Here is a 12,370-nt window from a genome sequence, read left to right as displayed (position 1 = left end):
AGAGCTAAATAGCTTGAGCGCTCTCAAGACATTAAATAAGTGCCCCAATACACCTCGATAGGACAGTGGGCCCTTATTATAACATGCCATTCAGGACCAGCGAAATGCCCTTAGCAACAAGAAAAGCATCACTAGCTTCAACAGGCATTAAGAATTCCAGGGTCACTGGTGAACAGACTGCTATGGGCAGAACACAGGAGGTTTCAGTGCTGACTAAGCACAAGGGCAAAGCAAAATACAGGTTAGCCACCAAGATCACTGAAGTCTTTCTCACAAGAAGAATAAAGGCAATTAAATGCACCTGATGACTTGTATTCCCATCAAATATATTAGTGTTACCTGAAAAAAATGGTCAGAAACAATTTAAGCTTTAAATTATAGTTTTTTATTTCTTTAAAAAGATGAGTAAAACAAAACGATGATTTCTACAGTGTCGAGGCTCCAAGACTTGTTCTCTGATTTGTTCCTTTTGTTTGTTATGTCAGTGTGGAGAGGGACACTCCAGTGTCAGACCAGGGATAGATATGTAAGGCATTTCATATTTGCAAGGCAGACACTAATGTTTTGTGTAACATCAATGGCAGTGGTTCCAATGTGCAGACCTTCTAATAATGGTTTGATTTGTTGTTGCTTTGTGCAGAGGCAACATGCAGACATGTAGAGGGACACTCAACTCTAACTGAGTCAGTCTCCAGGGACTGTTAACCGCTGCACTGCAGCATGTGACAGAATTATCGCCACTGGTGTGAAAACAAGTGTTGGGGGCTGTCAATAAATTAAATCATTTATATTTGTAAATAAGAATGTTACTGTATAGGATTTGTAAACATGCAGCACTTCCTCTGGTCATATTTTCACCTGAGCAAGAAAGGAGAGCAGACTGTAGGTAGTAGCATTGCACACTGCTAGTTTAACAGAAGTTCCTCTCCTACCCCCAAAACACACACAACCCGCACAAAACTGGCAAACAAAAAGTATAAAGTGTCCATTACATCTTAGTGGCTAAAGCATATTCTTACCTTGACTTATAACCTTTGAAACCGAGTGTCGAGTCATAGCAATCTTTTCAACAAGGCTGAAACAAGAGGATCCAGTTGCTTACTGCTTTTTACTGTGCTGGGGGTGGAGACAAAGAACAGGACAGAGAGGAAGAAGAAGAAAGTAGTGCATCAGTAACCTCGGGTCTGACCGCCCTAAGAGCAGCCCTGCTCTTTATGACTGAACACCTAACTGCACTGCTGAATACACCAAGTACTGTAGAACAGAACGCTGCACTCAAGTCTACAATAAACAGGACCATTCTCCCCAGAGCTTCAGCTGTAATAGTTAATCTCCTTGAATATTCTGGCAGAACCAAATAGCAATTCTTATTATTCTGTGTATTCACACCAATGACAAACACTCCTAATTTGAATTTGATGCAATTGAAAGATATGGTCATCTCTAATTTTAGGCTGAATACAACATACATGAAGAAGTTGTATCGTTTTTAGATTCTTCTACTTTCATTGAAACGCCTCTCAAAGGGACAAATGTCACTGGGCAGACACACGAAGTACTACTCACTGACACCCGTCTGTCTTCAGTGCTGTTACAACTTCTGCTGGTTGTATGTTCAAAAATCCAAAAGGAACAATGAACTGGTTGCATACATCATACCATTGCAATATGAAACTGATGAAGTAGTGAGCCTACAATATAGGTCAAGTTAATGAGGCCCTGGTGTAGACAGAATGGAAAATGCCAATTCCAGAGCAAGACAGGTTGAGGGCAAAGATAACACAGAGGTACATTAGTAAACAGCACAAACTGGTGAGGGTGCCAAGGACAGAGCAAGGCTGAGTGAAGAGAGATATTTATTATATGAAAATCTGATTATGATATACACGCTGCTCAGCTCTTCCCTCATCTCCCAATCATTATTTCCACGTTCAATGCATCTACTGTATCCCAGCATGTCACCTGCATCGCCAAACCACCACAGACATGAAAACAGAGTATTACAGTGTAGGGCAATATAAGCAGTTTTGGGAGGGGTGGAATAAAGACAGAAGAATGGAAAATACTGCAATAAAAGCCCAAATCACACTGGCATCTTTAAATTTTGTTTCTCACCAAAACACAATAGCCTGGGTGTGGAGACAGACACACAAGGAGGCACACTGGAACTCGGTCAGCATCTGTGGAGGACACACCATGGTGTTTGGCGCTCTTACCATGTTTTAGAACAGAAAAACAAACATGGACAAACATATTAATCGGCTCAGTAAAAGAGGGAGGGGAGGGAGCGAGCCAGTGGAGGGTCTGTTGGATGATACAACAGGTCGTCTCAGTGAAGTATCTTTCCCATAAGCCTCCCAACTGTTCAGCTGTTGACACATCCTGCCTTTCTTTTACACTTCTTTCTTTTACTTGACTGAAATGATCTGGTACATCATTCATTCATTCATTCCACTGGCACTTCCTCACAGTTTGTTGGTCTGTTTTTTGCTTCCCTCTCCACTCCCCCGTTTTTCTGATCTGATTAATATGTTGGTCTGTCTGTTATTTTTCAGTTCTGATGAAGGGTACGAGCCCAAAACGCCAACTGTCCATTCTTTCCACAGATGCTGAATGACCCCGCGTGTTTTCAGCTTCTTCCGCTTTTCTTTCAGATTTCCAACAGTTGACTTAGACAATCAGTCTTGATAGAAACTAACTGACAGGTATAACAAATCCATTTATGGATATTTTCAAACAGAATTTCTTGGTAGCTTGTTCACTCTTGTTCCGTGACCTCTATCATTCAAATGCCACCTGTTCCGGTTGAGTGAATTTTATAGTCAATAAGTTAAAATAATTGAACATTTTGTTGGAACACAAGCCAAGTTGGGAGAGGGGAAATAATGAAAGTTTTTGAACTTTGCCAACTCAAACAGTTATGTATGTCAGCTTGGAACTTTATTTTGGAAGTGAACACAGATTCTCCTGGAGTGGGCCAATTATGACAAATAAGACCGAGTTGTTCAGTTCGGAGAGGTATGGATACCCGTATTGACTTTAAATTTCATCAAATCGGGAATTGCATAGGATGTTCTTGGGGCAAGGCAGCACCTACTTCAAACCCTCAAGACTTGAACTTTCAACATTCAGATGTCATCAAACTTGTGCTTCAAATAGTCTTTCATGACTTTTGCAAGAGGGAGTTCATCCAGTCCTTTCAAATTCTGCAGACCTATGCACTGTCGGATCTTAATTCGGCACAGATCCTGTAAGTTTCTAGGCTGCCCTAGAGCGAGAAAAAGAAACGAGAGAAGCATTACACTAATGTCTCCTGACTAGCTTAATAATTCAGATTAATAGGAAGAACCTCCGATACAGGCTTACAAGAGAGGCTTGGACACAAGTCAGGGAAATTCCAACACTTATTAAAGACCAGCTGATCAAATTTTATGGAGATAAATTAGAAATGTTTGTTTACTTTCTAGGATTTTGTTTCTTTGGTGGTGGTGGGGGAGGGCTTGAGGCTTGCTAGCTGGCTGCAAGTATTTGCCAGGATCATGCAGACATTTAGAAGTAACTTTAAATATTGCACCAAACTAGTGGGTTAACTGCATTTTTTTTAATTTATTTTTTTATTAAAATAGTTTTTTGATGAAGTAACAGAGGGTTGATGAGGGCGATGTGGTGTACATGGACTTCCAAAAGGCATCTGATAAAGTGCCACATAATAGGCTTGCCAGCAAAGTTGAAGCCCATGGAATAAAATGGAGAATAAAGGGACAGTAGCAGCATGGATACGGAATTGGTTAAGTGACAGGAAGCAGAGAGTCGTGGTGAACAGTTGTCCATCGGACTGGAGGAAGGTGAACGGTTGTCTATCGGACTGGAGGACAGTATAGTGGCGTTCCCCAGGGGTCGGTTCTAGGGCCACTGCTTTTCTTGATACAGGAAACTTCACGATATCCGGCACCGACGGGACCAAGCTGCTGCCGTTCTATCAAAACTTCCGGATAGACCAGCGCTAATGTTGTCAGATACGGAGGTTTTCATCTCCGTATCTGACAACAAACACTGTTGCTTAGCAACAGCTTGTAAACACTCGGCGTACCTTGGAAGCGTCTCTGAAGCTGTTGCTAAGCTACAAAGACGCTTTCCAGAGCCTGGCTGTTTAAAAAAAAAAAAAAAAATGCTAGAAGAAAAAAAACCTAACCAAAATGGCTGCTGATTTCTGCCGTTAGATCGAAGTTTCCGGACATACAACCTCCGGATAAACCAAAGTTTCCTGTATATATTAATGACTTAGACTTGGGTGTACAGGGCACAATTTCAAAATTTGCAGATGACACAAAACTTGGAAGTATAGTGAACAGTGGGGAGGATAGTGATAGACTTCAGGAAGACAGACAGGCTGGTGAAATGGGCAGACACGTGGCAAATGAAATTTAACGCAGAAAAATGTGAAGTGATACATTTTGGTAGAAAGAATGAGGAGAGGGAATATAAATTAAAGGGTACAATTCTAAAGGGGGTGCATGAACAGAGAGACCTGGGGGTACATGTGCACAAATCGTTGAAGGTGGCAGGGTAGGTTGAGAAAGCAGTTAAAAAAGCATACAGGATCCTGGGCTTCATAAATAAAGGTATAGAGTACAAAAGCAAGGAAGTTATGACGAACCTTTATAAAACACTGGTCTGATCTCAACTGGAGTATTGTGTCCAATTCTGGGCATCACACTTTAGGAAGGATGTTCACACTTTAGGCCTTCGAGAGGGTGCAGAAAAGATTTACAAGAATGGTTCCAGGGATGAGGGACTTCAGTTAAGTGGATAGACTGGAGAAGCTGGGGAGGAGATTTGTTCAAAATCATGAGGAGTCTAGATAGAGTAGATAGAAAGAAACTGTTCCCATGGATGGAAGGGTCGATAGCCAGAGGACACGGATTTAAGGTGATTGGCAGAAGAACCGAAGGCGACCTGAGGAAACCTTTTTACGCAGCGAGTGGTTCGGATCTGGAATGCACTGCCCGAGAAGGTGGTGGAGGCAGATTCAATCGTGGCTTTCAAAGGGGAATTGGATAAGTACCTGAAGGAAAAAAATTTGCAGGGCTACAGGGAAAAGGCAGGGGAGTGGGACTAGCTGAAGTGCTCTTGCAGAGCCAGCACGGGCTCGACAGGCCGAATGGCCTCCTTCTGTGTGTCTATGAATTAACTAGACTAAATTACACATCTTCTGGGTTAACCGGCAATTGAGGAACAAACTTTGTAGATTTTAAAAGCCCTATTTTCTCTTGCAAATTTACAGTTAGTTGAAGGTATCAATCATTTTTCCTTCAATTGTTTCAACCCCACAATTGAACTGGGACACACAATTTGATGAATTCTGTAAGGATAGGTGGGAACAAGCAAAATGTGTTTTCAAAACAGCAGTGGCACCTCTAATCTACTCCAGTAAATTACAAATTATTAAAAGCTTTTGTGGATGAGTTCTACGCTCCCAGCAACTATTACAACCACAATGAAACAGTTTCTTCAGCGGGCAATGATGCCAATGAAGGTCATCCCAGACTGGTTGGTAAAGAAACATAAATGTGTTTTAAATTTATTAGACAATTAGAATTGACAACGCTCCAAATATTTTTGTATAAATGGTGGCACTGAACACACGTCAGTTGCACAAAACGTTGCAGATTCAGAACAGATCTAGCAGCTCAAAACTGGGCATCCATGAGGCGCTGTGGGCCATCAGCAGCAGCAAAATTGTATTCCACCACAATCTGTAACCTCATGGCCCGGCATTTCCCTCACTTTACCATTACCACCAAGCCAGGGGACCAACCCTGGTTCAATGAAGAATGTAGAAGAGCATGCCAGGAGCAGCACCAGGTGTATCTAAAAATGAGGTGTCAACCTGGTGAAGCTACAACACAGGACTACATACATGCTAAACAGCAGAAGCAGCATGCTATAGACAGAGCTAAGTGATCCCACAACCAATGGATCAGATCAAAGCTCTGCAGTCCTGACATATCCAGTAGTGAATGGTGGTGGACAATTAAACTAACAGGAGGAGGCTCCATGAACGTCCCCATCCTTAATGATGGCGGAGCCCAGCACGCGAGTGCAAAAGACAAGGCTGAAGGGCTTGCAACCATCTTCAGCCAGAAGTGCTGGGTAGATGATCCATCTTGGGCTCCTCCCGAGGTCCCCACCATCACAGAAGCCAGTCTTCAGCAATTCGATTCACTCCATGTGATATCAAGAAACGGCTGAGCGCACCGGATACAGCAAAGGCTATGGGCCCCAACAACATCCCGATTGTAGTGCTGAAGACTTGTGCTCCAGAACTAGCTGCGCCTCTAGCCAAGATGTTCCAGTACAGCTACAACACTGGCACCTATCCAACAATATGGAAAATTACCCAAGTAGGCCCTGTCCACAAAAAGCAGGACAAATCCAATCAGGCCAATTACCACCCTCCCCACCACTGCCCCCCCCCCCCCCCCCAAATCAACCTACTCTGAAATCATCTGCAAAGTGATGAATGGTGTCATCAACAGTGCTATCAAGCAGGACTTACTCACCAATAATTAGTTTGGGTTCCACCAGGACCACTCCGCTCCAGACCTCATTACAGCCTTGGTCCAAAAATGAACAAAAAAACCTGAATTCCAGAGGTAAGGCGAGAGTGACTGCCCTCAACATCAAGGCAGCACTTGATCGAGTGTGGCATCAATGAGCCCTAATAAAATTGAAGACAATGGGAATCTGGGGGAAATCTCTCAACTGGCTAGAGTTACCTCTAGCACTTAGGAAGATGGTTGTGGCTGTTGGAGGCCAATCATTCCAGCCCCAGCACATAGCTGCAGGAGTTCCTCAGGGCAGTGTCCTAGGCCCAACCATCTTCAGCTGCTTCATCAATGACCTTCCCTCCAACATAAGGTCAGAAATGGGGATGTTCGCTGAGGATTGCAGTGTTCAGTTCCATTCGCAACTCCTCAGATAATGAAACAGCCCATGTCCATAGGCAACAAGACCTGGACGACATTCAGGCTTGGGTTATCAGTGATAAATAGCATTCGCACCACACAAGTGCCAGGCAATGACCATCTCCAACAAAAGAAAGTCTAACCAGCTCTGCTTGACATTCAATGGCATTACCTCTCATCAAATCCCCCACCATCAACATCCTGGGGGGGGTCACCATTAACCAGAAACTTAACAGGACCAGCCACATAAATACGGTGTCTGCAAGAGCAGGTCAGAGGCTGGGTATTCTGTTGCGAGTGTCTCACCTCCTGACTCCCCAAAGCCTTTCCACCATCTACAAGGCACAAGTCAGGAGTGTGATGGAATACTCTCCACTGGCCTGGATAAGTGCAGCTCCAACAACACTCAAGAAGTTCCACACCATCCAAGATAAAGCAGCCCGCTTGATTGGCACCCCATCCACCACTTTAAACATTCACTCCCTCCACCACCGGCATACCGTGGCTGCAGTGTGTACCATTAACAAGATGCACTGCAGCAACTCGCCAAGGCTTCTTCGGCAGCACCTCCCAAACCCACGACCTCTTCCACCTAGAAGGACAAGGGCAGCAGGCGCATGGGAACACCATCACCTCCAAGTCACACACCATCCTGACTTGGAAATATATCACTGTTCCTTCACTGTCACTGGGTCAAAATCCTGGAACTCCCTCCTTTACAGCACTGTGGGAGAACCTTCAGCACACAGGCTGCAGAGGCTCAAGGCGGCAGCTCACCACCACCTTCTCAGGGGCAATAAGAGATGGGCAATAATTGCTTGGGATGTCCACATCCCGCGAAAGAATTCCCCAAAAAATTCTGTACCACTGTGGCTTTGTTTCTAAGAATCCAGGGAAAATATAGTCTGTTCTGATAAATTAATAGCTCATTATTTCTTTTTTAAAAAGCAAGGCCCTAGGCAACGCTACAGATTTTATAATACTGTAACCAAAAGAAATGAGAGTGCATCGACCCGTGTGTACAGATGAACAGAACAGCCTTTGTTGTCAGAACTGAAAAACCCACCAAATCTGCCATGGGTGTTTGGTAGATCAAATGAGAACAATCAAACACCGTTACAAATTCAGGTGTGCTGTAGATACCTACGTGGGTTCAGTGATATCAGTAGCTCCCATAAGTGGTCTAAGCATCTTACTTTTATGGGTGTTGTTGACTCACACTGCCCTATACCCGCTTGTGCGGCAGAGGAGGCCTGACACCGGAGGAGGCAGACCTGTGTGGGAGCGGCAGCGGGAGCGGGACCCGAGAGAAGGCGGAGCGGCAGGGGAGGCCCGACACTGGAGGAAGCGGATCTGTGTGGGAGCGGCACCGGGACCCGAGAGAAGGCGGAGCGGCAGAGGAGTGCTGCGAGTTGGGAAAGAGTCCATGAGAGGGAGCAGTCAAACAACAACAACTGCGAAACCGCTAAAGTGACGTCACAACCAGGGAAGGAGCTGATTGGTAATTAGGAACTGGTGAGTATTTCTACAGTCCAGTCATTAACGTAAAAGTAAGATCTCTAGTTTTAAGTAGTGTTTAAAGTGAAGTAAGGTCCCTGGGGTATTTAATATTCTTTAATTTAAAGGGAGTAAGTTAAGGGTAGGACATGGCAGGGCAGCTCGGCTGCGTGGAGTGCTCCGCCTGTGCTATGTGGAAAGTCAGGGACACTTATTGTGTCCAGGGTGAACACATGTGCAGGAAGTGTCTCCAGCTGCAGCTACTCAAAATCCGCGTTTCGGAGCTAGAGCTGCGGCTGGAGTCACTGTGGAGCATCCGCGAAGCTGAGATCTTCGTGGATAGCATGCTTAACGAGGTGGTCACACCACAGGTAAAGAGTGCACAGGCAGACAGGGAATGGGTGACTGCCAGACAAAGTAAAAGAACTAGGAAGGTAGTGCAGGAGTCCCCTGGGTCCATCTCCCTCTCCAACAGATTTTCCGTTTTGGATACTGCTGGGGGAGATGGTTTCTCAGGGGAATGCAGCAAGAGCCCAGTCCGTGGCACTACGAGTGGCTCAGCTGCACAGGAGGGGAGGAAAAAGAGTGGGAGAGCAATAGTGATAGGGGATTCTATCGTAAGGGGAACAGATAGACGTTTCTGTGGCCACAGACGTGACTCCAGGATGGTATGTTGCCTCCCTGGTGCCAGGGTCAAGGATGTCACTGAATGGCTGCAGGGCATTCTGAAGGGGGAGGGCGAAGAGTCAGAGGTCGTGGTTCACATTGGTACCAATGACATGGGCAGAAAGAGGGATGAGGTCCTGCAACAAGAATTTCGGGAGCTAGGTAGCAGATTAAAAAGCAGGACCTCAAAGGTTATAATCTCTGGATTACTCCTGGTGCCACGTGCTAGTGAGTATAGGAATAGGAGGATAGAGCAGATGAATGCGTGGCTAAAGAGTTGGTGCAGGAGGGCTTTAGTTTCCTGGATCACTGGGTCTGCTTCTGGGGAAGGTGGGACCTGTACATGTCGGACGGGTTGCACCTGAACCGGACCAACATCCTTGCGGGGAGGTTTGCTAGTACTGTTGGGGGGTGGGGTTTAAACTAACTTGGCAGGGGGATGGGATACGGAGTGGAGCTATAGTAGGGGGTGATGCACAGCCAAATATAGAGGAAAAAACAAGTCAGCCTGGAAGGCAGAGCAAATATATAACGGCACAAGGGAGTATGGCAAGGCTGGATGGCATTTATTTTAATGCAATGAGTCTTGCGAGTAAGGCAGATAAATTGAAGGTGTTGATGAACACATGGGAGTATGATATTGTTGCCATCACAGAGACATGGTTGAGGGAGGGGCAGCACTAGCAGCTCAACATTCCGGGGTATTGAATCTTCAGGCGAGACAGAGGGGGATGTAAAAGAGGGGGTGTCGCAATATTAATCAAGGAGTCAATTACTGCTGTAAGGAGGGATGATATCTTAGCAGGTTCCTCTAATGAGGCCATATGGGTAGAACTTAAAAACAAAAAGGGGGCAAGCACTTTGCTGGGAGTGTACTATAAGCCCCCAAACAGTCAGGGGGAGATAGAGGAACAGATATGTAGGCAAATCTCAGAAGTGTAGAAATAAGAGGGTAATAATAGTAGGGGATTTCAACTACCCCAATATTAACTGGGATAGTCAGTGTGTGAAAGACTTAGATGGTGCGGAATTCTTAAGGTGCATCCAGAATAGCTTTTTGAGCCAACATGTAAAAAGTCCTACAAGAGAGGGGGCGAGACTGGACCTAATTCTAGGGAATGTAGCCGGGCAAGTGGTAGAAGTGTCAGTAGGAGACCATTTTGGTGACGGTGACCATAATTCGGAGCGATTTAAGGTAGTCACGGAAAAAGACAAAGATGGATCAGAAATAAAGGTTCCAAATTGGGGGAAGGCCGATTTTAATATGATAAGGCAGGATCTGGCCAAAGTGGATTGGGATCAGCTACTTGTAGGAAAATCCACATCAGCTCAGTGGGAGACTTTCAGAAAGGAAATAGAGAGAGTACAACGCCAACATGTTCCCGTAAAGGTCAAGGGTGGGACCAACAAGCCCAGGGAACCCTGGATGTCAAGGGATATACGAGAATGGATTAAGAAAAAAAGGGAGGCTTTTGGCAGATACAAAGGACTAAAAACAGTGGAAGCCCTAGGAGTATAGAAAGTGCAGGGGGTATTTAAAAAAAGAAATTAGGAGAGCGAAGAGGGGGGGTATGAAAAAACACTGGCGGGCAAAATAAAGGAAAATCTCAAGGTGTTTTATAAGTATATTAAGGGCAAGAGGATAACCAGGGAAAGAGTCGGGCCCATTTGGGACCAAAGTGGCAATCTGTGTGTAGAGCCGGAAGATGTGGGTGAGGTTTTAAAAGGAATATTTTGCATCTGTGTTCACTATGGAGAAGGCCGATGTAGGCATAGAAATCAGGCAGGGGGATTGTGATATACTTGAACAAATTAGTATTGAGAGGGAGGAGGTACTAGCGGTTTTAGCGGGCATAAAATGGATATATCCCCAGGCCCAGACGAGATGTATCCCAGGCTGCTGTGAGGCAAGGGAGGAGAATGCAGGGGCTTTGACACAAATTTTCAGAACCTCTCTGGCCACAGGGGATGTGCCAGAGGACTGGAGGACAGCCAACATAGTACCATTATTCAAGAAGGGTAGTAGGGATAAACCAGGGAATTACAGGCCAGTGAGCCTAACATCAGTGGTAGGGAAATTATTGGAAAAAATTCTGAGGGACAGAATTAGTCTCCACTTGGAGAGGCAAGGATTAATCAAGGATAGTCAGCATGGTTTTGTCAGGGGGAGATCATGTCTAACCAATTTGATTGAATTTTGAGAGGGTGACTAGGTGCGTGGATGAGGGTGGTGCAGTTGATGTAGTCTACATTGACTTCAGTAAGGCTTTTGACAAAGTCCCGCATGGGAGACTGGTCAAGAAGGTAAGAGCCCATGGGATCCAGGGCAATTTGGCACATTGGATCCAAAATTGGCTTAGTGGCAGGAAGCAGAGGGTGATGGTCGAAGGTTGTTTTTGTGACTGGAAGCCTGTGTCCAATGGTGTACCGCAGGGATCGGTGCCGAGTCCTTTGCTGTTTGTAGTGTACATTAATGATTTAGATATGAATGTAGGAGGTATGATCCGGAAGTTCGCAGATGACACGAGAATTGGTGGAGTGGTAAATAGCGAGGAGGGAAGCCGCAGGCTACAGGACGATATAGACGGGATGGTTAGATGGGCAGAACAGTGGCAAATGGAATTTAACCCTGAAAAGTGAGAGGTGATGCATTTTGGGAGGACTAACGAGGCAAGGAAAGACAGAGGATCAGAGGGACCTTGGTGTGCATGTATATAGATCCCTGAAGGCAGCAGGACAGGTCGATAAGGTGGTTAAAAAGGGGAGACCAAATGCAGATTGGATGACTGCTTTGCGGAACACCTCCGTTCAGTCCGTAAGGGTGACCCTGAGCTTCCGGTCGCCTGTCACTTTAATTCACCGCCCCATTCCCACTCAGACCTCGGCCTCTTGCATTGTTCCACGGAAGCTCACCGTAAACTCGAGGAACAGCCCCTCATCTTCCGATTAGGCACTTTACAGCCTTCCGGACTCAATATCGAGTTCAACAATTTCAGATCATAACCTCGGCCCCTATTACATTTTTACTTATTTTTTATCCGCACCTTTGTTTTGGCCCTTCCCCCCCCCCTTTTTTCTCTCTCCCACATGGCAGCTGTCTCCCATTCTGCCAGCACATTTCACACCTAATCTAGAGCCGTCTTTTGTCTCCACTAGTCCTATCACCATCTCGTCTGGTTTTGAATACCTCTTAATGTCTCTTCTCTTTTGTTCTCTCCCAGCCTGGCCTCAATCTATTT

General features: G+C 45.4%; 1 protein-coding gene across 5 annotated transcripts in view; it reads right to left on the bottom strand.

The window, feature by feature from the left end:
• Positions 1-362: 362 nt before the first annotated feature.
• The window catches only part of asb7 (ankyrin repeat and SOCS box containing 7), an 80,084-nt gene continuing 68,076 nt past the window's right edge, over positions 363-12,370 (bottom strand). For 4 of the 5 annotated variants that reach the window (XM_085968926.1, XM_085968925.1, XM_085968928.1 and 1 more), the window contains one exon: positions 363-3,268. In XM_085968926.1, the coding sequence (XP_085825052.1) occupies positions 3,129-3,268 (140 nt within the window). In that variant the 3' untranslated portion in view covers positions 363-3,128. The other variant, XM_085968929.1, reaches the window with a different exon arrangement.

The sequence above is a fragment of the Somniosus microcephalus genome, chromosome 27, assembly GCF_052327205.1.
Source record: "Somniosus microcephalus isolate GS21.2 chromosome 27, FLI_Smic_1.0, whole genome shotgun sequence".
In the NCBI taxonomy this organism is placed as follows: Eukaryota; Metazoa; Chordata; class Chondrichthyes; order Squaliformes; family Somniosidae; genus Somniosus; species Somniosus microcephalus.
This window is presented reverse-complemented; position numbering and strand designations above follow the sequence as displayed.